Raw genomic sequence first — 26,891 nt, 5'->3', positions numbered from 1 at the left:
TAAATCTTGTTACTTTTTTCTGTCGTTCCCCTACATAGCTGTCACAACATTTACAGCAAAATCTTGATTTTGTATATAATTCTAAACTACAGATCCATAAACAACAAAACAGAAAAAGTCCGTATCTTAATTTTTAAACTAAATCCCAGCTGCAGTGGAAAACAGAAACAGATGGCAGTGATAATGACAGAAATCATAGTAAAGGTACAATTCTGGCAATCTAAATATCTTTTCTCACTGCATCATTTAAGATGACTACACCATTTCCTTGGGCAGCTCTTTTCATTCATGAGTTTAACTTTACATTTGAAGATATTACCAGTTCATGTCACAAAACTTTTCACCAGCATCTTCTGCAATGACACTGACAGTCTTGGGAAAAAAAAAAAAAAACATTGGAGAGATCCTCCACCTATTGTACTTTAGAATTAAAGCTTCCTCCATGATCAGACCCAACTAAGACTCAACAGTTCAAACAATAAGAAAGCCTGCTGTGAGCCCTTCTGCTCCACAGATTAATTTCTGATTATATTAATACAAGCAATAGGAAAGGAAAATACCTCGTCAGCCTTGATATGGCTACCCAATGTTTTGTGGAATGGAACAAGAATGGAAAATACAGACCAGGAAAAATTGTGATGTGACACTTGTAATTGTCAGGCAGTTTTTCTTTCAAGTGCTGCTCACTAAGGCCCATTCATTCATTCATTCACAGCTTCCCTTTTAAATGCTAGCTGGTGGCTGTGAAGCTGAAACAGTCAAGCTAGCATACACGGTTGGAATTTGAAATCAGAAACCTAAGAATTTTAATCAGGCCCACTCAGGTCTTAATTATAAAGGACTTTAAAACTGGCATGGTGATAAAATACACCAATAAAAAGGTGTAAACACTTTTCTACCTTTCAGAATTGTCACCTGGGCATGTTAGTAAGTTGTATTTACTTGATGTTAACTTTGCATGTTTTTATAAATTGGGTTTTTAAAGATGCAATCACCTTCAAATATTGAAAAATATACATTTTTCTATGCACCAGACAAAGTTCTTGAAGCCAGTCATTTTGAGGTTATATTATTTTAGAGCTAGGTAACACCACCACACCACATCCTCTTTAAAAAGAGGATCTGCACATTAACTGTTGAAGTGCAGAGGAAAACAGTTCAACAGGAACTTTTGTGGAGTCTCTTGGATTAGTTTCATCAGCAGATTTCTTTCACATGTCCTGTGCTTTACTCATATGTAAACAAAAAGAGCATCTCCCCAGTGCTATTCTCAATGCAAAGTCCAATTCCTCAATGAAAGAGCCTTTATAAGAGAATTGCCATACCTTGTGCTACTGTTGACATAACCACTGACGGTGTGGATGACACTACAGCAGTCACAGCAATAGTATTTGCAGCGCAGGAGGGAGTGGAGCAGCTGCTGCTGCTGCCCACAGAGGACTGGGAAGCAGTGATAACCACGGGCTGCTTTTGAGTAGTTGAGGCAATGACTGATGTTGGGACAAGTTTTGTAACTGCTGCATAGTTGTGAGACTTGGAAAGGATGTTGGGTACAAAAGTTGAGCTTGGAGAGGTGGTTACTATTATGACCTAAAAAAAGAGAAAAAAAAAAAAAAAAAAAAAACACAAGAAGAAATTCATTTGTTCCTTGCATCTATATTTCAGTAACATGTCTGTCTATTTAGTTTTAGGGACACATATTTATTAAGAGCTTTTAAGACTGTCAATCACATTTGCTCACAAGAAAAAGCTTCAACTATTTTGAAAAAGTGGTGATAAACATTTCCTTAAAATTAGGATTTTTAAGGAAAACAATTACTATTGAATTAAAGTAGAATTATCTCATGTCTGAAGGCAAACAGACAGGAATGAACTTGACTTCATTAAAATGGGCCAGGAAGCCTGAAACCCATCTTAAGAGAAACTGAATGGATTTCCAGCAAGTTTTAAGTGTCACTCTTCCAAACCTTGCAAAAATATCAAGAAACAGCAATTTAGCAATTAACAATCACTTGCTGAATCAGTAATGGGAAATGCTTTTGATCTACAAGGCTGTAAATAGTATTTCATCAGTGAAAGAAAAATGCTGTAGGTTTGAAGAAATTTCTGCTTTATTTAGTGCTCTCAATAGCAAGAAATTCTTTCTGATTTGTCTGAAGAGAATAAACACCACCCCAGTGCAAGTTACAACTCCAACTCCATGAATCTGATCTGACATAGAAAACCACAGAATTCATGACAGCATTGGAAGAAGTCTATCCTTGTCCAATTCACCTAGGAAACGAAACATTTAGTATTGAATATGGGGACTGTTTACATAAAAAAATTCCTTTTATTCAACTTATATGTCCCTTCTTGTACTTATATAGTTAAAATAGAAAAAGAAGCACAATAATACAATATTTTCAGTTTACCATGCAAGAATATTGAGAAATTACTTTAATAATGGTGTTGGCCCAACAAAAACTTTGTTAATTAAAACCTTGAAAATTTAAACTTATTAATGATTCAATGTAATGAATGCCAATCAAAAAAGAAGGCACAAAAGGGGCAAAGAAAACCTGTGTCAGCACACACAAAGTCTTACGTTGCTAGCCAAGTGCTACTGAAACCTTGCCTGATAAAGAAATAATATGATAATGGCACCAGAAAGACTTAAACAACAAATCAATCATCAAGAGATTACAAGTTTATAATTTGCTTAAAGAAAAATAAGAAAAAATAAATAAAAGGGAAATAGCCACATGGATGGAATAAAAGCAGCAAATTTCACCAATATGGCTTGTTCAGCCTCTCCTTTTGCCCCAGCTCTTAGTTTGATGGTCTCTGCTGCTTAGATAATTCTTTAATATCCTGATCTGAGGAAAATCAAAACCTTACTACCCTGCAAGCTACAGCAGGTTGAGCACTTCTAACCAGTATCTGAAGGACAAGGTTTCCACATTCTGCTGCTTTTCTACTTGATTGCATTTTCCAGCGAGAACATTTTCTCTGCATCAGTCTTTTCTCAAATTGCTCTTAGGCTACAAACATGCAGATGAGCTGAACATGACACAGCTTGTTCTAGTGCGGGAATTGGAAGTGAAAGGATTCTATGATGTGCCTCTGGAGTTCTATCCTGTTTCTTAAACTGTCAGTTTACACTAGGAATACTTCCAACTGTCTGAAGTTTAGGGTCATCTCCATTCCATCCAGAGTAACTAGTTTAGGAACACAGTCAAAGGACAACTTGCAGGTTAAAAAGGCAGATTATAGGTTAGAGTGAATATGAACTATAATACAACAGGGCAAGTTCAGCATCAAAACTAATAGATATGTAGAATGAAACTGGGCATAATCACAACTCCTGTGGTCAACTGCATCTCCTTAATTCCATGATTATCACTTAAAAATACTTTATTTAATCAAGGAAGGAATAAAGTCTGTAAAGCATTACAGTTCAACAGTGACTGCTATACTGTGACTAAGTAGGTTTGTGTCTGTCTATTCTATCTCATCTTTCAAAACTAACAGCAGAGCAAAGTTCAGTACCTTCAGTGTTGTGGTGTTTGTTGTCTGTGTTGAAGGCTTAGTGAAGGTTATTTTCACATGCATGAAAACATAAAATTCAGGTAAAAATGTAAGTATTAAAGTTCAAATCACAACTACTGTATTTCTGAAATACTATTCTGTAGTATATGTTGAAATGATCCAAATAATCTCATCATGGATACCAAAATTGCATCCCATGTTTTACAGCAGAAAAACTGCCTGACTTTAAACATACACACACACACAAAAATCAAGGTGGTAATTTTGTTCATGGTTCTAGTTGTTACAGTAAAATCTAATTCCCAACACGTACTGGATTTAGTCCTGTCAGCTCTATTTTGAGAGATGTCAAAACTTAGTCCCTGAAAAAATAAGTTTATTATAACTGCCAGAAAATTCACTAGCTAGATTCCTTCTGTGTCCTACACAGGTGACTTTATTACAAGAGAATCCAGAAACTGGAGCTGTGACATTATTAGCTGTTATGATAAATCTTCCTCCAACCTACTAAAATGTCAAAACAATTCAAAGAGGTGGCATGCAGAAACAAAGAATTTCATTCATATCTAACAACTTACACTCAAATTGGAAATGTCCTGTTGGATATGAATGAACATGACTAACTTTTAATTTAAAACTACTAAAGGGGATTTCTCCCACCAAAATCATCCAGTTATATATTTTGGAATATCTAAATCCAACAAAGGAGGGCACTGTGACAAGTTAAGATACAAACGCTACTCTGGCTTCCTAACAAAACAAGCACTGATTTTCCTGTCACTGCAGATTAGTAAGATAGTCAAATAATAGAATGCAAAGTGAACTCTAAAATTTCCATGTCAGAACAAGTGGAAAGGCATAACTGCAGGAAAGGTCCTATCAACAATCCACTCTTCTGGAGACTTAGTACACTCCATCCTTAACTTCCATGATATATAACACCCATACTTAATAAAACCTTACATATGTTTAAGGCAAAAAATTATTCCTGCATAAATTATAACCCTAATGTGCAACAGGATGGATAGGTTAAGTCCTGTAGTAGCTGTGGACTTGCTGCACTGATTTTAATTTGATGGTTTATGCTCATACATGGATTTCTCTAAAACACTCGTGTATTCAGAGATGAATTTGATTAAGGACATTGTTAAAGAACAGTGAGTCAAATGAAAGAATCTTCCCTGGAGTGGGAAGAGGTCAGAAAGCCAAGATCTTTATCACACCTTATTTCAGTTAATTTTGGTTTTAAGGTTTCCAAAAATCAAGACATGGAAACTCTACTAATCTGAAAAGAGTCATAAAGCAATTAAGAAGACTAGTAGGACAAATACCATGCAATAGTTGGAGCTCAAAAGTCAAACTCTCGCCATTGGAAAAAAAATGCTTGTTAGTGGCCAGCCTAGCATAAGTCTTCTGGTATCGAGGCAAAATTATTTCCACAGAGACCCTACCTCTCCCTGAAGTCTGCTGTACTAAATAACTGTACCAAGAATGAACTTGGTGTGAACCATTAATTTTTTAAAAAATTTTAAAAATAGACACAACTGAAATGCCTCCTAAAGAATAGCAATATAGTCATGCCATAGATTAGGCACTTAAAAATCTAAGTCCACACAAAATTTAAACAAGGAAAACCTTTTCTGCACTTTGCATTGTGGTGAAAGCTAGGCACACTCAGCTGAAATAATGCAATTGCTTTTGACCACTGTAACACTGTTAATGTAGAATGAGAAATGGCACACTAGTAGTGAAAGGAAAATATAGCCCCTGGACTTTGACCAGCTCCAAGAATAAGCATTATAGATCCCAAAAAACTAGTCTCTAGATAAAAGGCTTGGCAAGGGAAACCATGCCACCTCTCCTGGAATTCTATTACTGCAAAGAGTAATTATAAATAAGGAAAATAGAAATAAGAAAGATTACCTTTGACCAACAGTTGTTACCATCTGAAGGCTGTTCAGTGGCCTATGTGATCCAGTTCTCAGTGGACTAGTGTCCATATCACAAAACCCAACACCACAAATGGTACTAACTGGTAACCTTGTTGGCAGTCTCACCAGACAGGCCAAGAATTGAATGAGCATGGAGACTGAATCCCCTCTCATCCCTAGAAGTGGTCCCTTCAGGTCAGGGTTGAGGCACATTGGTGGGGCAGTCTGGGGGAAGCTTGCACTCCCGCTGCCTGTGCTGTACCTGTTCTGTGGATAAAAAGAGGGCTTCAGTCTCCACGGCTGTCAATCCAGGTCCTTTCACACACAGGTGAACTAAATTCATACAAGAGTTTTGTTTTCCCTTTGTTCGTTTTAAAGAGGGATTACCTTATCCCAAGTGCAATCCTTAAAAACAGCTAGTCAGATCATAGAAAGGAAAAGTCAAACATCACATCTCATTCATTGATAAAACCAGAATAAAGTAACATTTGGCAGCTTCCCACACATACCTTCTGTGTTGTGGTGTTTGTTGTCTGTGTTGAGGGCTTAGTGAAGGTTATTTTCACAGGCGACATGTGTGGTGGTAAGGAGTTGGCAATGCTCTGCATTATATTACTCATTTTGGGGCTCCCACTTACAGGCACTGTGATAGTTTTAGTGACAGGAGTCACTGCTTTCGGGACTTCTTTCAGGAGAACAGGGGAAGAACTAGAAGAATTTGTTCGCCGTCTTTTGCGGGGCTTTTCATCGTCATCTGAGCAGCTGACACCTGGAAAATAAATACTTTCTCTAAATTATGCTTCCCCTGTCTGCAGATCTCACTGCTTTCTGAAACACTACATCCTTTTAGAGTCTTACACCCTCTTTCAAGTAACATAAAAAGAAATAAAGGATAAATTACATCTTATGGTCACAACCAAGCTGTATCACACCTCAGATGCTCTTAGTCCTTGATATGGGCCACAGTGCCATGAATCAGGGACAAATCACCCAAAACCCCAAGCTACTCAGTTACTGGGTTACTTCATTTAGTTTGAGAGATTAAAAGAACATAAGAGCCAGTGCAGGGTTCTCATTCTGTCTACAGAAGTTTGACTAGTGAAGCTACACACACAAGGGGATTGGGATTATGCCACACACATTTTAGTTTAAACTTTTACACTACTTCAGGGTTTTTTTTTTGGTGGTGGTTTTGTTTACAGCAACTGGACTATCAAAGTTTATCTCCCTATAGTTTCCTTAGACTTCAGCCTTTGCACCTACTTTCATGTCATGTTTACCCCTACAGTACCCTTCTGCCTTTCACCTTAATAAAGCATCTAGAGATATAATTATTTTTTTAATTATATAGTTTAACTGTGAAGGTCAATCCTCACTTTATCAGCTTTTGCCTTCTTCAGTGCATTTTGTGCAACAGATGTAAAATGGCACCTAACACACAATAATGAAAAACAATAGAAGTCCAGGCTCAAAAGAGTTCTTTCTTCTGCACAATCATATACTGCACTCATAGAAAAAAATCTGCTGCAATATTCAGCTCAGGAAAGGATAACAGCATGATTAATGGATCTTAAATCCAAATGAAACTTGCCAAAGTAGGCAACAGATTCATAAATTATGGAAAGGCACAAGTTAATAACTTTGCAAACCTCACAGCTACTTGGTAGCACTGAAGGCAGGAAGGCTCTACAGAAGGATCTGAACAAGCTGGTTCCATGGGCTGAAGTTCAACAAGGCCAAGTGCCAGGTCCTGCCCTTGGATCACAACCATCTCATGCAGAGCTACAGGTTGGGGGCAGAGTGGCTTAAGGGTGGCCAGGCAGGAAGGGACATGGGGATGCTGGCCAATAGCTGTCTGGATATGAGCCAGATGTGCCTAGGTGGGCAAGGACAATGGCACCTGGCCTGTATCAGCACTGGCGTGGCAGCAGGACCAGGGCAGTGACCATTTCCTGTGCTGGGAACTGCTGAAGTACCTCCAGTCCTGGGGTCACTTCTGGGCACCTCCTGACAAGAGAGACACTGAGGTGACAGAGCGCTTCCAGAGAAGGGAACAGAGCTGGGGAAGGGTCTGGAGCAGCAGGAGCAGCTGAGGAAGCTGGGGGGGCTCAGACTGGAGAAAAGGAGGTTATGGGGGGACATTCTTGCTCTCAACAACTCCCTGACAGGAAGGTGTAGCCAGATGGGAGTTGGGCTCTTCTCCCAGGTAACAGGTGACAGGACAAGAGGAAATAGCATCAAATTGTGCCAGGGGACATCCAGATTAGGTATTAGAAAAAATAAAACCTCATTGGAAGAGTAGTCAGGCATAGGAATAAGCTGGCTGGGGAGACAACAGTCTGGAAGTGTTCAGGAGGTATCTGAATGAGACACTTGGGGATGTAGTTTAGGGGTGATTATGATGGTGCAGGGTTGATGGTTGGACTAGATGATCTTGAAGGTCTCTTCCAACCTTGACAAATCTGTAATCCTGTTATTTATGTTTCATGCTAACCTGTATCAAACTATTTAAAAAGAAAAACAATCAGAAAGAAGCTGAACGGATCCTGTCTATGCAAAAGATGATTGAAAATCTTGTTCCATGTGCCTGGAGCTTAAAGACAAAGAACACCATCACAGCAAAAAGTAGTCCTGCTGGTAATCAAAGCAAACGTGGTTGGTAGTCAACCTCTAATTAGGGCCAAGATCTAATTATGGCCAATCTCTAATTAAAATTAATATTCTGGCATTCAAAAAGTGAAGATGCAAGAACTAACTTGGACAAGAAACTGTCCAGCACCACAACAGGCAATTTCGGAAAAATGGTATTCTCTCTCAGCAGGAGTAGCAGCTCATTTGCAGGTACACGTCCAAAGTCTGACAACTGTATCTACAGAGACAGGAAACTGAACTAGGGAAGACAATCAAACTTCAAAAATGTAGCTTTAGTTGGCTGTAGCAGTAAAAGTGAAGTGTGGATCTATAAAACCAGATTTCAAATCAATATATTTTATCCTATTCTCAATCAATCAAAATATTCTAATCAATAATTTACTCTATGCCCCTGAATAAGCCTAGTGGTGACCTCCCTCTATAGCAGAGGTTTGATTACATAACTTTAAGGTTTATTATGGACAGGCTTCTAAGTATCACTGTGAGTGCACTATAGAAACTTGTAACTATGGGTGCACTAATCATATTGAATGTGTGCAGTCATTTAAAAATCTCAAAATCCATTTAAATCCAAAATCCACATGCAGCTAGCATTTTAGGACATAGTTGTTGTTTTGGTAGGGCACCAAGAAAGAGAGAGAACTTTGTTTGTGGTCCTTATCCACAAAAAAAACCCATCAACCAATCCATAAGAAAGTAACAGTAAACTAGCAGAGCATTATTTTATGTTAAGGACAGCTCATTTCACTTGTTTTCACTGCTGAGGTTTTGCAAGAATATTATTCTTACCATTTCATGTTAGAAATTGCTGTACAATATTTTCCACAGATATTTAGTTAAAAGACAATACAGCTTTGACTATAACTCACACTTGAGAAGTAAGGAAGCAGAGCCATGGAAAGGTTAATGGCTCAATCAGACTATGACTAGGAAGAGGGTACACCACAGACCAGTGGCAAAGTCCTGACTGTAACTCAGATCTCCCAAATCTGCTCCTAAGTAGGTTTGTTAAAATCAATGTGACTGATGTAACACACTCTGAAAGACACACAATTCCTTAAAAAAAAAATCAATAAAAATGGTAACAACAAAATGAAGTACAAGAAGTAGGGGAAAAAAATTAAATCTATGGACAGACAATAAAAATTATCATCCCTATATCATGTCTCTAGACTTATTTGATACTCATTACCATGTAATAATTCAATAAAATCTACATTAAAATTTTAAGATGTTAAGAATGTTTTCCCCTGAATCTTCAAACTAAACCCAAGTGATTAGTGCATAAATCAGAAAAATTAAAAACCTCAGTGTAATGGGTTTCATGGGTTGACAGAGCCACGAACGATGGTTTTTTGCAAGTAACATTATATTTATGTACTAAGTGGCATTTCTGGTTAGCTACCAGCTTATACAGATGTATACATATAGCATAAAGATAATATTTTTAATAATTAAATAATTTAAAAATATTAAAGTTATACAGAGCAAGCATAAAAGCATTTATCTACTATTAATCTTTACTTCTTGTTTTGATAGAATCAAATAGGAACTCAAGAAAACATTTTAATAGTAAAATAAAACTACCCATGATGAGGGCGTACATATGAGAACATAATCTGCTTTTAGAACTAGCTGACTTACTAGCCAAACAAAGATGGGGACACATACACTCTCTCAAGAAAAAAGACAGTTTCTAGATTCTATGTCCTGGATTTCCAGATTTAATTACATGAAGATGGGTCTCTAGTAGGAATTAGTATGAAGTTTTCACAGTTGCCAAGGAACACAACCTTCACTAAGACTGACTTCCAGGTAAATCACAAACTGGCCGGACATAGTATGCAAGCATAAACCCCTGCCAAACTGCGTCCAAAAATAAAAAAAATCTATGTCAACTGTGAAAGTGGAAAAGAGGGACCTTTTCTAATTCAACTAAGTGACTGCTATGCATTAGTTCTCAACAAGATGGGTCAGAAGTTCACTGATATACAGAAATGTCTATATTTAATTTTCAAAATATTTTTCACTTGTTGTCTTTGTAGTTTTAGTGCTCCTTGCAGCATTTTGAAGTGAGTGGATTTATCCTGAGCACTATTTATCTGAAAAAGGGAAGCAATAAATTAATTCTCTAGACTAAATGAAGGCACAAAGGCCTTAAATGACTTGCCCAGTGTTGGAGTGTTTAGTTCGGTCTATGCTTCAGCCATGTTCTCCCTTTCTTTCCCTTTTGTTAATTAGTTGCTAGTATCACTTACTTTTGATGTAAACAGTACTTCCACTTGGCAAGATGACTATACTGAAGGCTGGACTGGCAGGTCTGGGGGACTTCACTGTTGCTACACTGCCACTTGGAACAGGGGTAGATGTTGGGGTTGAAGTGGTACTTGTGTAGGAATAGCAAACCACCACTGAAGAGGAGAAAAGACACCTTCCATATAACTGAAGTGCAGAAGCCCATTATTCTATCACTATTTTTACAACTGAAATGGAAGCCAAAGACTTACTGGGTCATTATCTGTGTTTTTGCCTCTGCCTTCCTGTTACTGTGGAATACTCCCCAGTTTGAGCTAAGCATGGCCATGAGATTAATGGTCTTCAAAGACAACACAAAAATCTAAACTCCCGTCCTCCCATCCCCAAAAATCTGTGCTGCCAATGTAAATTTTTGTATTAATCTTTGTTTTACTTTATAATTTGTTAATTTTAATTTTAGCATTAATTCAATATGTTGATCTTTTTGCTTTTCTGTAAGTGATCACATCTAGACTAGTAACTGATAGAAAAGTGTTATTGCCTCAATAGTACATGAGTTGAAAAAACCAAAATATTCCTTCAGTAGTGAAGAACTGATTGTGCTGATCAGCTTTTTTAAACCACTGCTTTTAAGTTATAACACAGTGATATAATACTTCTTACAAAACCAGGATTAAATAGCTTGTTTCAAGAAGTGTTACATGTTCTCCAGTTGTATGAAGCCTAACTCAAGCCTGCTGAGCCAAACTAGTTGGAACGTGTACTATCATTATTTAAAAAGCAAAGGGAAAGCAGAAAGCAACCTTTATACTCGCTCCCATAGTACATTTAATCTGAAGGAAAAAACCCAAAGCGGTATTCTCTTGATTTTCACCAAAACCTACTTGCATTCTTAAAATAAAACATTCTGAAGCAGCTTTCATCACTTATAAAACTTTACAAAATTTAGCCATTAGTTCAAGTTTTTAAAGTTTACAGAGCTGAAGAAGTTAATCAGTGAAGGTCATTTCCTGACAAACTGGGTTCTTTTTATATTTCAGTTGCTAGAGTGTCAGTAACACAAAGCAGTCAGATTAATGCTGCAGATATCACAAAGGTATCTTTAAAAAGGTGGTATTTTATATTTCTGTGAATAATGTTTGATAAGAAAGATTTGGATTTTTTTTTAATAGGTTCATAGAATGGTTTGGGTTGGAAGGAACTTTAAAGCTCACCTAGTTCCAACACCCTACCATCAGCAGGGACACCTTCCACTAGACTGGGTTGCTCAAAGCCCTGTCCAACCTGGCCTCAAAAAAAATATCTTTAATATTTAACACTTAAAATCTAAGACACCAGCTTCTATTGTGATGTTGTTTTCACATTCCCATAGATTACAGCAGAATCCCATCTTTCTCTCACCTTCTTTGTTTCCAGTTTCTGCAGGAACCGGAAGAGACGCATTGTGCTGAATGGCTGCATTGGCAACAGCATTCGCGGTAACAGTAAAAGCTGTTTGTGGAACAAGTCGTGGCATCAGTGGCACCAGTCGACGACCTTCTATGGACCACTCGGAAGAGCTGTTTGGTCCAGACATACTAAACAGAAATGCATGTTCTGTAAGTATTTTGATGAGTTTCGAAATACTGAGTATCCTATTTGAGTACATTTTTTTCCAATAGTGCAAGTCTAAAAGGCAGTTTAAGATATACTAGAACACTAATACTCAACTTCCTCTATTTCATGAATGCCCTTGCATTTTTGTCACCTGATATAAAAACCCTCCCATTTTAAATTGAAGAGTTGACTCTTCTTTTGTTGTTTTGTTTTACAGAGCTGTTCAAGGGCCAGAGGTGTGTGAATGCCATACTCAAACCCCCCACATTAGGTTAGCTACTATTCAGGTACAGTTGCTGTACTCTCTACTTCTGGATTATGAAAATACCAAGAAACCCAAACAGATATCATAAAAGACTATTGAAATGGATTATGTTACAGGGAAAAAATCTCAGCTTCTAAGGCAAATTTTGTTCTACCTGAACAGAAGAGCCTCTGATGCTTATTAAAGTAGTCCCAAACAAGGTGACAGAACATGAGATATTTAAAAGCACCCTAGGCATCTTTCTAAAACAGAAAGCTGTCTTCTGCTCTAGTTTGCTCTTAACCTTAGTACTTACACTCACCCTAGAATGTTTCATAAAAACACTGTTCTTATCTAGATAGAGAAATATTTTTGACTGCTTTACATGAGTCATTTGTCAAATCAACAAAACCAAAATGGCAAATTATTTTTCAATGCTGTAATGTTTTTAAGCAAATCAACCCATTTAATGTATTAATATATTCTAAAAATAACTTCTCACATGAAACATTTCAAGAAAGTTGCATCAAGAGCTACTACAAAGTAGTTTGTAAAAAGCAGAGTATCTGCTCTGTTGTTAAAGCTTGATATGCTTCAGCATTCCTCATACATATGCATATTGTATAAAGAGAGCTACATAAGCCAAGATACATTTTAAATACAAAAATAAAAGGTACAAAAGCTAGCAAAGTAGGCTTTCCTAATGAGTTAAGAGAATTATGTAAGTCAAATACTATATTACCAACCATCACTCATAAGGAATCCCCAAAGGAAAAATAAAGAAAATCAGCACTTCAAAACTGCACCTTATCTGGATTATAATATTTCATTGAAGTGCAACACCTCAGGACAAACTATTCATGTTCTGCAAAATGCTAAGACTAGAAGTCCTACTTAAAAGGAAAACTTGATTCAGGAAAAGAATCCTGATTTGACAACTACATGCTTTTCATTATTCCTCCACCCTTTATTTAACAGGTGTAAGGACATTGGTGGGTTTTGTTTGGTGAACAGCATACTTCTGAGTCTTTACACTTGAAAATTAAAAGTCTTTCTACAGCACTAAACCAGTATGCTGATTTTGACTAGACTTGGATCAAACAATCGCTAACTCCAAGTGTCCTGCTATTCATATTATTTCCTTACTTTTCTCCTCACAACATCAAAGCTACAACAGTCAAACATAAAAAAGTCAACAGCTGTAACACAGAATAAGAAAAAAATAGCAGTTACTTACAATGCAGCTCTGTTTAAAGACAGTCCTTAACAGTATGCTTATTAAGTAATTACCAAAAATATATAACCACTTGGTCTACTGCTCCTCCACCTCTCAACATCATGTGGAGCTTGTAAAACAAATACAAGGAGGAACCAGCCCAGCTGATGCCAGCACAGCAGCCAAAAGTGGTGGACACTGATGTCATCAGCTTGCTGCAGCTTTTTTCTACTCTTGACCATTTTTTCCTTTCTATGCTGATACACTGTTTTCCACTAATCTGCCACCTCTTCCTCTCTCTTTCTCTTTCCTATGTAGTTTTCTCTTTCCTCTTAATACAGTCTTTCCAAACTGATTAAAATAAAACCAAAAGCAAAACAAACAAACAAAAGCAAACATGTTCATCCTACTTAGGAGCGTCTCTATTTTCTCCATTCTCTGTTTATTCTGGTCTATCTTACAGAATGGTCTCCATGCCAAAAAAACTGTTTCTTACATTATACTTGTACAGTGAATGGGATAGCCTTGGATCCAAAACATAATGGTACTAAATAACTGTTTCTAGGTCCCTGTATATCTAATACAGTAATTCCTTCATCCATAGGAGTGTTTTAACTACTGGTTCTTTAAACCACCATCAATCCTCAAAATTCTACCATTCAGTTAAGGCATAATGGATTTCCCAAAAGGTAATTTTGGAAATCAGTGACAAAATTACTTGGAACTTACTTGTGTGCAATTGTTGTTAGTCGTTCATCATTTACTGCTCTCCGAACTTCAGCACGATGTCGCTCGGTTGAAATACTATTAAAAAGCAATAAAGCAATATATTTTAATAAGCAAAAGACACAAATGTTCATCTAAAAATTCCAACTAAAATTAAACTTAGGAATAATTTATCTAAGAGAAGAAAGGGAACAGGACTTAACATTTAGGAGACTGTCACTTAACCCTTGCTGTCACAGAGAGAATGAATTGTATTATTTCTCAAAAATATTACTGAAGAATGAAAAGAACATTATTGTTCACAGGGTATCCTTGAAAAAACAGCTAGAATCCAACCTCCTAATGAGATCAATACATTTAAAGGATATGGTAGAAAAGTTCACACAGGCCACACAGCATTGTTTCTTGAGGTACCTTGGGTTCAAAGACCTTGGAGTTCTACTTTGACAAAACCACAAGCCAGCGTACATTCATGACCTGACTGTAACCCTTTTAACACTCAGTATCCCAAAAAGTACGAACAAACCAGTAAGGCTTCTACCACTGAAGGATGGTTGCTTTCCTTATTAAAATCTCCAAGGAGAAGAGGAATGAAACCTCGGCAACATGGAGAATTACTTCTCCAAATTCAGATTTACGTTGTGATCCCAGTGAAAGAAAAAGCATGTAACACCTTAAAAGAAAACAGGTCACAGTTCTTAGTTTGAAAAGATCAGGGTTACCTAAGCACTTTAGAGAGTTCTCCAAGAAGATCCTTCTTCTCTTTTGTAAGGTCTCCCTGTGCACGTAAGGCACTGATGACACCTGCATAGGCCTCCAGTTCTGAAGAATTAGAGTGAATAATATTTCTATTTAATGCTCAGAGCAAAGGGGGGAAAAATGTTGTTTTCTATATTACTGATGGTATTCTAGTAATTTTCAAAACCATTAAGAGTAACAAGTCTTTCAATTATTTAATGCCATTTCAAAAGAGATTGATGATTAGGAACTCTCTCAGTCAATTACTCAGCAGCATAAAACATTTCTATGAAAAAACTGTCTTATCACAGAGGATTGTCTAGTTTACAAACCCAAATGAATGTGTCAAGCTCTCTCTGACCTGACAATTCCAGGAAAAAGCTTAAAGAAACTGTTTGGAGAGTAGTTCAGAATTCTCTTCACACATACCATTATTACGAGTTCTATGAAAAAGCTTGGCTTGGAAAAGAAATACACTACCAAAAGTGCAACTGGTTTTCTTGGAATGCCTTTCCCTAATCAGCATGGACAACATCAGCTCTAGTCTGTTAAATATGATCATCATAATCTTTTATGCCTATTTACTTTATATGGTACAACTGCTTGAATCAGAAAGAAATGCAACACAATGAATTAAACCTGCTCAACACAAAATAAACAATCCAGCTATTCTTAAACACAGAACTACCACAAAGGCTAACTCACAAAAATACAACTCTCATTTACTAGAAATGTGTAATTCCAGCTGACTGAGATGCCATGCCATCAGCACTGAAAAAAAATTGAAATGTAAAAGGCTACTGATATTTTTGAATGCTGTCCTACTAGACAGAGTGAAGATACATCTAGTGCAAATAATGAAGCCTGCTAATTTGGCAAATAATGACTTGCTATTCTCAGCTTCACAATGTTTAGGGAAACCCGAAAGAAAAATCCTGACATAGGTGCCTTTCATTTGACACCTACATTTCAGCAGCCAACCCAAGCAACCCTACAACAGATCCTAGTTACCCAAAACCAAGAACAAAAAGTGCAGGCCAAAACCTAACATTGCTGAAGTTCACTGCAAAAGAAAAGACTGATGCTTTTCTGAAAAGATTTCCATTTAGGATTCCAAAGAGCTAATTTACAAATGAAATCAAGGAATTGTGCTGAAAAGAAATTCTGCTCTCCTGTCGTGATTAAGTAGATAAAACAAAAAGCTGAGTAATTTTGGTTAACTATGCAGCCTGCACAGGGATGCTGAATGACCTACATAAGCATTTACAGCTTCAGTTATAAAACATTCACTAATTAATGCAATGGTTATTACTAATATCAACATTTATTTGACAATCATGTTACAATATTTATGTTACTAATTATTTTCCTCTGTTAACAACTTAAAGTTATTCTCAGATGCAACCATATAATTATTTATCAAGGGTACAGTTTTTTTTTTCCTTTTGCATTATAAATAAAGCACCTCTACACTATAGCTGTAGAAATGCATATTCTGGTCTTTTGGAAGCTAGTAAGGATTATAGAACAGCTGTAACTTCCTCCCCTTTGTGTTTATGCAGCAACACAAAACACACGAAATAGCTAAAATGGGTTTGGCAAGTAAATATCATTATTGCTATTGTTAGATGCTATGATCATCACTTCATTCAGTAATAAACCACAATCAACACCAGGTCCTGTGCACCTCAAAATGCATTTCAGCCCCACCTACATCCCTGCTTCACTCCTTACAGAGTACTCCCACTATTGGTGTACCATCAGCTAAATTAGATGATGGGCTGTGAGCTGGAAAAGCAGGACTCTCTAAAGTAGATGGCTATTGTTGCATATGACTGTCATACAGCTACTGCTCCCACTGCCTGTGCTCCTTTACCTCCGAGTCCCCTGGTGTGCCTCCTCTCAGCTCATAGAGGCAGTGTCTCAGCCTTACCCTGCTGGCAGGGCCCCCTTGTGGGGACACAGCTCATGCCAGCAAACCAAAAATTATTATTTTTGAAATTTTTTTTCCCTTCCTGTCAGCCTAGTTTATGTCATTGAAGGAGGCGTAGCTGCAGCTCTGTTTGGCTCAGCTGCACTAGCAAGGTTCTACCAGCACACCACTGTTAGCTCGGGTGAAAGTTTTTTTCCAGGCTTCCAGCCAGCAACACTACATTAATGAAACTTAGTAGCACATATCTGGCCAAAAGCTTTTGGTACTCTGCACTTTCTCCTAGTTTCTGTACTTCTTCAGCCTTGCTTAAAACTTAGGGTTGTCACCTTAACATGTAGTACAGCTTGTTGCAATGTTGTGTGAAACATCTGTATCACTGTTTCAACAGCGCGCAAATCCCATACTCCCAAGAAATGAAATAAAAAAGGCAAAGGGAGGGAAAATAAATTCTCAACTCTCAAAAAATAAAGTGGATGGCTCCACCATGTATGAGAACCTTGGCACAGTTAACAAACACAGCACACCATGTCTTAGCAGTCAAACAAAATGAGAATAAAAAAAGCTGTCACTTGACAGTCACAGGAAGTTAGAGGGAGCCTCATATTTCTTCTTGACATCATCTCCTACATTACGGTCCTCAGAAGAAACTCTGAAAAATAGAAAGCTTTTTTCTTTTCCCATCTAGTATCATTTAACTGGCAAAACCCCAAACCCTTAATTACACAAATTCAGCCATAAGAACTCAAAACCAACTGTGCTGGATCAGATCAAAGGTCTAACAAAGGATTCTCTCCCCTGCAGTAGCCAAAAGCAGATAAGTGAAGAAGAGCAAATGTTTTTATTACTTTCCAAAACACAGAAGCATCTCTCCTCATACACTTAGATCTACAAGGACAGAGCACAAAAATATCTTCCAGTGTCTATCTCTTGGGCAGGGGCCTCAAATACTGAGCTACATTTGAAACAATGAAAAAGACTCCTGTGGTTAAGGCAGTTGAGTGAGGACATCATTTTCCCACTTGCCTGACAACTTGTGTAACTGCAAACCACAAACAGCATTTTTAAAAATCCTGTTTTATATCTTCACAATAATAACTTCAATACTTGATTCATCCTACAGTGACAGTTAAACCAGGATTCCACTATGTTTTTCTGGGGTACAAAAAGGTGTCTAATACAGAATTGGGGGGGGGGGGGGGGAAATCAAAACCCACAACAAAACAGGAAAAAAAGAAAACAACCCCAAAGGTTCTCTATTCACAGAAAATTTTGCTGCATGTTAATAGTGACAGAAAAACCCAGCCCTGCAACACAGCAACTAGGACATCCAAGAGAGATTTGACCAAATCAAAACAATTCTTCTCTACTCATTTTGCTAGGGCTGAGAGTGTCAGCCAAACATAACTTTAAGCCAGCACTGTCAAACCAATGACACATGGAAAATGCAGGAAATTACTTGCAGTTGCCTGCAGACATATTAAAATATTTCATGCAAGCAGCATGAAAGGAAATCTTAAAAGGGCAAAATACAGACCCAGAACTTGTATCTTACTGTACCCAGTTTGCGAAGGATCCTCTTGCACTCATCCCTACTGAGGTCCAGAAGGGTAGGCCACACCACAGGCATCCTTCCCTTGTGTCTGTGCTGCCACAGAGCTCAGCCTCGCTGGAAAAGGAATATAAACGCTCAAGCCCATCATTTATTGATTTCCCAAGCCGATTAATGTAAACTCCTCAGCCTGCTCACAACTCCACCGACATATTCGCTCCCATCCCCGCCCCAATCTTTGTAATGGCATGAAGGAATTCGGCAGTTTCACATGTGCATGGACATGCTGTACTCTCTAGCTCAAATGCACCACCCAAGCCTTTTTACAGAGTGTCCTACCTCCTTCTGAAGCCTATTTTTTTCAGGCTGAAACGCTCTCCGAAATGATGTTTAAGTCTCTTCCCTCTCTTTATGCAGAGTACTTATTAAAAGAATTCTTCCAGCGAACCGTACGCTCCCCTTCCCCCCGGAGAATACGTTTTGCGCCAGCCTATATTATATGACAGGAAGGCAAAAAAATCGTGTGTGAAAATTTGCTCTCCACATACCAACACCAGTCCCCTCCCCCCAAAAATAAGCCAAACACGGGAACACCTCGATCCCAACGCAGCGAGATTCCGTGGGTGGCGGGGAGAGAGGGCGCATCTCCCCGATGCGACGAGGATAATAAAGGAAAAAGAGCAGCCGGAGGCGAGCTGGGCAAGCGGGGCTTGGGCCGGGCAGGGAACGGCACGACAGTGGGGGTGGGGAGGGGTGGGCACCGGGAACAAAAGCCCTGACGCCGTCGCAGCTTCCAGCGTGGAGTTGGAAGGGGGGAGGGTCTCCTACAAGGGCGCCCGAAGGCAGCCGCCACCCGGGCAGCCCGCCCTTCCCGGGCCCTGGGCGCGGGCGACCGGCCGGAGCCAGAGGCGCTGGTCCCCGCCGGGATCGGGGAAAGAGAGAGAGGGAGCGGGCGGCGCCTCGTGCTGCTTCCCCGCATCTGCCGGAGCGGCAGCGCCGGCGAGCGAGGGCCGGGGCGCTGCCTGGGCCCGTAAGGGGGCGGCGGGTCCCCGCCGTCCCGGAAACGGAGCTGCCACTCTCCCTGCGGCGGACTGCCCTGGGTAGGGCGGGGAGCAGGACCCACCTGCCCGGCCGTGCCCAGTACATCGAAGGCTCCGCGACAGCCGCACCCCTCCCCCCACCGTTCGCCACTGCCGGGCTCGGGTTTGTTTAGTGGCGGCGGCGACGGCGTTTACTCGGGCCAAGATGGCGGACGAGCGCGCTACGCACGCGCGGGCGCCGCGAGGTACGCTAGGAATTGTAGTCCGTGCTGCCCCGCGTCCGTGAGGAACTGGAAGGAACGGCTGCCAAAATGGGCGCTCGAGTGGACCCTGCGCATGCGCACTGACAAGGAGCATGCTGGGAACGCTAGTTCCCTCGGTGTTTCTTGACGCGTGGGAAGCGGCGCCCACCGTGCCGCCGTGGCTCGGCGGGCAGATACGGGCAACCGGAGGGGACAAAACACATTGCGCGTTCTTTGCCTGGGCTGGGGTGCGCTTGCGCTGTTCGAACGCAGCGGCGTACCCCAGAACTCTAGGAATTAACAAGCTGGCCACCACTCCTGAAACGAAATATGACGGGGGAGAACATCACCCCAACGCCATTTGGCTGTTTGCAGTTTTCTAACTTAAAACGGACGCAGGTGGCGCGCGGGGCTGTAGCGAACCGCCTGTAGGGAACAATAAGGGAATAAATTCCGCACCTGCAGCCCCCTCACAGCCGCTCCGGGGTGTCTGTTCCCCCGAGTACAGCAGCCACCTGCATCCCAACACCGCGAGTGCCAGTGTCACAGCCCCCGGCCTGGCCGCTGTTCTGGATCTTACAGCGATTATAATTTGTTTTCCTGAAGATTTCCATGAAAAGCAGTAAATTTTATCTATTTGAAAATCCGGATCAAATTAGAAATAGAAAATAAAATGTCTCGGGTGCAGCTGAAAAGTAACGCATCCAAGTTGTGGCTGCACGTTGCAGTGAGAAAGTATAAAAGCATCCGATCCATAAGACTGCCTGCAAGGAAGTAGCTGAAAAATCACACCCCACCCGCCTCAGGATGAGGCTTCCTCCTGGCTCACTATCGCACAGGGCTCCGTTTTTGCGGCAGGGAAGTGTTTAGCGCGTTTCCCGTCTTGGGCGCGTTCTGGACACGAGATCTTGGGGCCAAGCAGTTTGGTGAAGAGGAACAAAGGGCTCCTCATTCTGCTCTCCCAGAAAATCGTGTGCTACACTTTGCTTTCAGAATGTCAGAAACAGCTGGACCTTTGCCGAAGAGGATGGATAGTATGCACTGAATCCTAACTCCTGTTTCCAGCAGATCTGCAAGGGCTGTTTTTCCACCTCCCTATAGATAGAAATATTTCTTCCCTTTTATCACTGGTGAATTTTTTCTCACTTGCAGCTTCCTATTATTCTTCTTAGCAGTATAAAACTCAAGTACTTGAATACAATTATGCTGAACAGTATAAGACAGCTGGAATTTTTTCCCCTTTTAATGCCTTCCTAAACAAGAATGAGCTAAAGGCAAGTAGCATCATCTTTGCATAATATTGCCTAATAAATGTCCTAAGATTTGTACAATTGGGAAGATGCGGCTTTGTGCCAGAAGTTGGAGATTTCCTTTCCAATGTCAGAGACTCCACTGGAAAGGAAATCACAAATTCCAAATCTGGAAATCACAGAATCCCAGCATGATTTGGGCTGGAAAGGACCTTAAAGCTCATCCAGTTCTAAACTCCTACCATGCACAGTAACACTTTCTATTAGACCAGGTGGCTTAAGATGTGTCTTTTAGTCAGGCTACTCTGGTCAACAGGAAAAGGTAAGGACAGCCTCACCATTTGCCAGAATATAACTAACCTTTTCGAGATTTATTCAGAATTTGTAATTATGATGCTCTAGCAGAGTATGAGTTTTATTGCACCCAAGATGTTTAACAGCCAGCTCTGATATTTGTAGAATAAATTATTCCACGAGCAGAAATGTCCAAACCTGCCTTCTTAAAGAAAACTTATCTACTAAGATGTAGATTTTAGCTGGATCTTATGTTTGAGTTTGTGTCTTTATGAAAGTGCTCTGTTCTCAGAGTGAAATCACTGGTAATGATGCAGCTCATAAAGAGCAGAAATACCTTTTTCAGACTGCTTAATTAGATCTATTTTGTATTTGTTTTCAGTCTTTAATTTTTTTCCAACATGGATGAAAGTAGCCAAGAGAAAAAGTTATTGTGGGTAAGGTGGACAGACACACACTGGCACATATGTTTGTATATATGTATTCAAGAAAGTGGTATTTGCTTCATTTCCTTTGGTACACAAAGCAGAAAAGCGATGTAAAAAATTAGTCAGTTACATATGTATGAAATGTCTGAAACTGTGATTGCTGCATTTCTACAGATGCCCTAAGATGATTTCCAAGAATACTTACTTTTATAAAGGATGAAGACCCAGACTTGGAGATGTATGAGAGCTTCAGAAAGTCTGAAAGCAAAATTTTCCTTGTAGTTAAAGCCATGATGTTACCATTTACTTCAGACTAGCCTACAATCAATTCTCCATTACCCAGAAAAATGGGAGGGTTGAGATGGCATGGACAAAGTAAAAAAATGCCCAAAGCACATAAAAAATGAGTCCTGAAAAGCATAAAAAGGCCAGAGCTCTGCAGCAGTTAATCAGCTTGGATCAATAACCAAGATTGTCCAAGCAGATGCACCAGCAAGGTCTGGTCAGGAGGGTCTTCTCTAGTCAAATTCCACATCACATAACCAGTCCAAGAACAACATAGATCTTTCTGTAAAACTAAGCTAGGGTTGTCTGAACTCAGAATGACTGCACGCAGGCAGCTCAGATTTCCTAGCCTAATCCAGGAGACTGAGACTTAACAGCATTTCTTTATGTCTTATGACCAAAATATCAAGTGTTCCAGTTATAAACTAAACTAAAAAAAAAAAAAAAAAAAAAAAAAAAAAAAAGAAGAAAAGACAATATAGTTTAGGCTTACTTAATTAATATAGAAACATGGCTAAATGTCCCACATTTGGTCAGTAAGCTCATATAAAATAAACGAGGTCATTGTAGGTAAAGGAAGAGAATGCAGTGTGAAAATGACAGCATTTTTTCTAGCCTTAGATGCTTCACAGATACTAATCATTTTTTAATTTCTCATAACCTACATCCTTGCTGAGTCATCATTTAAGGAAGCCCAAAATTACAGAGCACTTTTTGAGTGTCCAGAAAGTAAAACAAGATACAAACTTGTTGACAGCAGCATTTTGTCATCTTTCCTATGGAAGCAAAGCTCAACAGTGTAAAAAATCCACAAGGTGAAATTAATTTGTTGGTCAAGGGGAGCTAAGATCTCAAAAGATCAAATCTGATAGTGACCTGATGAACAACACTCTTCAAGTTGTTGTGATCTCTCTTGTGCCTTCATTTCCCACTTTTATAATGAATTTTAAAAACTAACAACAGTGATGTGAAAAACAACTGTTCACTTTGAAAATTTAAAAAAATTATTAAACCTTAACAAAAATACAACAAAAGGACTACATAAGGAAAAATTTGCAGTGCTGGGAACTGCCCTGGTGGGTACCACGTGGTTGCTTCATCTTCAAGACGGATGCTCCCTGTTTTTTCCTCCTGGCTAAGAGAAAAGTAGAAGCCTGAACAATATCTACGTGCTGGCAGCTTGCAGAGGAGCCTTTTATACACAGCCTTGTCAGACACATTGTCACCCAGGACTATTTGTATTTAAATTCACAAAGATATTTCAACTACTTTTACTAAAGATAGCTTTAGAGATAGGACATATTTCTCTCCCTGTTGTAAATTATGCATATTCTATTTATTAAATGCTTTTGTTTTACAAATCCTAACAGCTTCTGAGCTGAAAGTATCTTAATTCAACAATCATTAAAAATGCATCAATATGCCACTGTGTATCGAGTTCTGCATCTATTTAAACCCTTTGCTACACTGAAGCAAAAACTCAACAACATAACCTCAGCTAATGAAAAAAATCACTTGTGACATTTTGCAACATATCAAAGAAGGAATTAAATCTGGTACCCTCTGCAATCTTGGGAGGCAGATGAAAACCTCCATCCTCTTTGTGGCTTGCTATATTGGCAAAGAACATATAAACTTGCTTGCTCAGAACAGGCAGCTAAGGAATGAAGCAAAGTATTGAAGTTATTGCTCCACTGAGCCACTTGAGTCCTTACCTATGGCCACATATGTGTTATACAAACGCTGAGTATCTCTAACAAGCTTCTGCCATTCAAAGAACATATCCCAGATCAGCAACTAGCAGAATTCAGTCACACTGGAGCCGATTTGCACTGTATTTTAGGGAAGCTTGCATTTTCTCTTTCAAGTTGCACTTTTAACCCATTAACAGACCATCTATTACTTTAAAGTTCAAATCAACTCATCAACAAATTACTTGCTCATGATTTTGACTAATTATTTTTATAAGGCTGGGTATGCTATAAATACTGAGGAAGGAAGTGAATATTAACGATTATATAATACTAATGTAAGTATTAGAAATTATATTGATCCTGAAACACCTTGCAAATGAAAGTTTAAACTTACAGTATCATTGTAGGGTGACAACAGCAACAGAAAAGCAAGCTGGTGCTGCATTTGCAAACCAGAAACTAACATTATTGTCACTGTGCAGTTTTCAGTGAAACTTTGGGCAAAGTCCATGTACTTTAAGAGGTTGAAGTTAACACTGGGGATTAGCAAGGCTTGTACAGACAAATAAAGACAACCCTGTGCAGGGGCAATCAAATAGGGAAAAGAGGAGTCAGACTCTCACTCCTAACTCCTTCATGGTGGTGTAATAGTATACCTGCAGCACAGCACGGGGTAGGGAGTCTGTGATCTTGCGCTGGCTGGAACTTCAGAAGCTGCAGCAGCTCAGGCAGAAGCCCAGACTAAAAGCAGCTGCTTGGAATTTAGACAGCTGCTTCCCTCTACAGCAGGGAAGTAGCTGTAAGCCAGAATATACAGCTGAGTAAAAAGAATAAGAAGTAGAACAGGTAAAAATACAGACAGCCTGTGCACAAAACCATGTTTTTTGGGCAGATCTTCACATCAAAGTCCAGCGCTGCAAACACAATGCCTGTCGGGGTTTCCTCATATTGAAGATCTGATAGAACACCTATGAAAATCACCATTCTTTGAATCAGAACCATAAAAAGAAAAAAGATCCCAGTGAAATAGGGAAAATGCAATGGAAATTTGGTCTGACAACCTTTTAATATCATCACAAACATTGTTAACTTTAATTTGCAAAAAGCTAACCTCAAGGGAGGAGCTGGGATGCTGCATTACTGTAACTTAGGGTGGGAGTTAAGTTGCATGTTGGTCACTAGTATTGCTTACTCAGCCTGAATTCACATGTCCCCAGAGGTCTGACACACACTGCTTGCAGGACTTGGTTATTCCCTACCTCTGCCTCCCAGTTCTTCAGAACAACAGGTACTTAGGAATAAAAAGAGGATATATCATCTTTGGAAGGAGGGTCAGGTCTCTCAATAAGTATTTAAGGGGGTTGCTAGGGCATGTAGGAAAAAAAATAGGGAGGCCAAGGCTCAGTTCAAACTTAATTTGGCAACTTTTGTAAAGAATAATAAAAAATGTTTTTACAAATATATTAATGGTAAAAGGAAGTGTAAGACCAATCTCTGTTCTCTACTGGATGCAGGAGGAAACTTAGCAACTGCAGACGAGGAGAAGGCAGAAGTGCTTAACACCTTCTTTGCCTCAGTCTTTAGTGGGAGGATGGCTTGTCTTCAGGACAACTGTCCTCCTGGGTTGGTAGATGGTGTCAGGGAGCAGAATGGTCCCCCTGTTATCCAGGAGGAGGCAGTCAGAGAATTGCTGAGCCACTTGGATGTTCATAAATCTATGGGATCAGATGCGATCTGTCCCAGGGTGATGAGGGAGCTGGCAGATGAGCTTGCAAAGCCACTCTCCATCATTTACCAACAGTCCTGGCTCACTGGTGAGGTTCCAGATGACTGGAAGCTGGCCAATCTGATGTCTATTCATAAAAAAGGTGGGAATGAGTATCTTGGAAATTACAGACCAGTCAGCCTGACCTCAGTACCCGGTAAGGTTATGGAACAGTTTATACTGAGTGTCATCACACAGCACTTACAGGATGGCCAGGGTATCAGACCCAGTCAGCATGGGTTTAGGAGGGGGAGGTCATGTTTGACCAACCTGGTCTCCTTTTATGACCAAGTGACCCACCTGGTGGATGCTGGAAAGGCTGTGGATGTTGTGTACCTGGACATCAGCAAGGCCTTTGACACTGTCTCCCACAGCATACTCCTGGAAAAGCTGGCAGCCCATGGCTTGGACAGGAGCACTCTGCCAGGTTAGGAACTGGCTGGATGGCTGGGCCCAGAGAGTGGTGGTGAACGGTGCTGCATCCAGCTGGTGGCCAGTCACCAGTGGTGTTCCTCAGGGGTCTGTGCTGGGCCCAGTTCTGTTCAATATTTTTATTGACAACATGGATGAGGGTATTGAGTCTTTCGTTAGTAAATTTGCAGGTGACACTAAGCTGGGAGCATGTGTCAATCTCTTGGAAGGTAGGAGGGTCTGCAGAGAGACCTGGAATGGTTGGATGGATGGGCAGAGTCCAATAAGATGAAGTTTAATAAGTCCAAGTGCTGAGTCCTGCATTTTGGACACAATAACCCCCTGCAATGTTACAGGCTGGAGACGGTGTGGTTGGACAGTGCCCAGGCAGAAAGGGACCAGGGGGCACTGGTCCACAGCTGACTGAACATGAGCCAGCAGTGTGCCCTGGTGGCCAAGAAGGCCAACAGCATCCTGGCCTGTATCAGGAATAGTGGGGCCAGCAGGACCAGGGAGGTCATTCTTCCCCTGTACTTGGCACTGGTGAGGCCACACCTTGAGTGCTGTGTCCAGTTCTGGCCCCTCAGTTTGGGAAGGACGTTGATAGGCTTGAGCGTGTCCAGAGGAGGGCAACAAGGCTGGTGATGGGCTTGGAACACAAGCCCTGCGAGGAACGACTGAGGGAGCTGGGGTTGTTTAGCCTGGAGAAAAGGAGACTCAGAGGTGACCTTATCACTCTCTACAACTTCCTGAAAGGTGATTGTAGTCAGGTGGGGGTTGGTCTCTCCAGGCAACAATTGACAGAACAAGAGGACACAGTCTCAAGCTGCACCAAGGAAAATATAGGTTGGATATTAGGAAAAAGTTTTTTACAGAAAGAGTGATAAAGTACTGGAATGGTCTGCTGGGGGAGGTGGTGGAGTCACCATCTCTGGATGTGTTTAAAAAAGACTGGATGTGGCACTCAGTGCCATGGTTTAGTTGAGGCGTTACGGCATGGGTTGGACTCGATCTTGAAGGTCTCTTCCAACCTTGTGATTCTCTGATTCTGTGAACCCTGTGGACAGAAGTATCTTGGGGTTCACAGAGTTATTGTGAATAGATACTTCT

The 26,891-nt window shown here is 40.1% G+C and overlaps 1 protein-coding gene and 1 long non-coding RNA gene across 19 annotated transcripts in view; one reads left to right on the top strand and one right to left on the bottom strand.

The window, feature by feature from the left end:
- Positions 1-19,664, bottom strand: part of EMSY (EMSY transcriptional repressor, BRCA2 interacting) — a 41,230-nt gene extending 21,566 nt beyond the window's left edge. For 3 of the 18 annotated variants that reach the window (XM_068180731.1, XM_068180748.1, XM_068180738.1), the window contains exons 1-8: positions 19,496-19,660; positions 18,381-18,489; positions 14,875-14,974; positions 14,156-14,230; positions 11,772-11,947; positions 10,373-10,525; positions 5,972-6,231; positions 1,326-1,590 (exon numbers count right to left, since the gene is read on the bottom strand). In XM_068180731.1, coding sequence (XP_068036832.1) covers positions 1,326-1,590; positions 5,972-6,231; positions 10,373-10,525; positions 11,772-11,947; positions 14,156-14,230; positions 14,875-14,974; positions 18,381-18,450 — 1,099 coding nt within the window. In that variant the 5' untranslated portion in view covers positions 18,451-18,489; positions 19,496-19,660. Of the gene's footprint in view, positions 1-1,325; positions 1,591-5,971; positions 6,232-10,372; positions 10,526-11,771; positions 11,948-14,155; positions 14,231-14,874; positions 14,975-18,375; positions 18,493-18,711; positions 18,740-18,794; positions 18,817-19,495 lie in introns of those variants that run through there. The other 15 variants (XM_068180739.1, XM_068180749.1, XM_068180737.1 and 12 more) reach the window with 13 other exon arrangements.
- LOC137468779 (uncharacterized) lies at positions 11,801-12,428 on the top strand. Its single transcript, XR_010996176.1, has 2 exons — positions 11,801-11,968; positions 12,184-12,428. It is a non-coding gene; the product is annotated as an uncharacterized lncRNA (long non-coding RNA).
- Positions 19,665-26,891: the final 7,227 nt, after the last annotated feature.

The sequence above is a fragment of the Anomalospiza imberbis genome, chromosome 2, assembly GCF_031753505.1.
Source record: "Anomalospiza imberbis isolate Cuckoo-Finch-1a 21T00152 chromosome 2, ASM3175350v1, whole genome shotgun sequence".
Lineage (NCBI taxonomy): Eukaryota > Metazoa > Chordata > Aves > Passeriformes > Viduidae > Anomalospiza > Anomalospiza imberbis.
The sequence above is the reverse complement of the archived record's forward strand: the minus strand, read 5'-3'. Positions and strand labels throughout refer to the sequence as shown.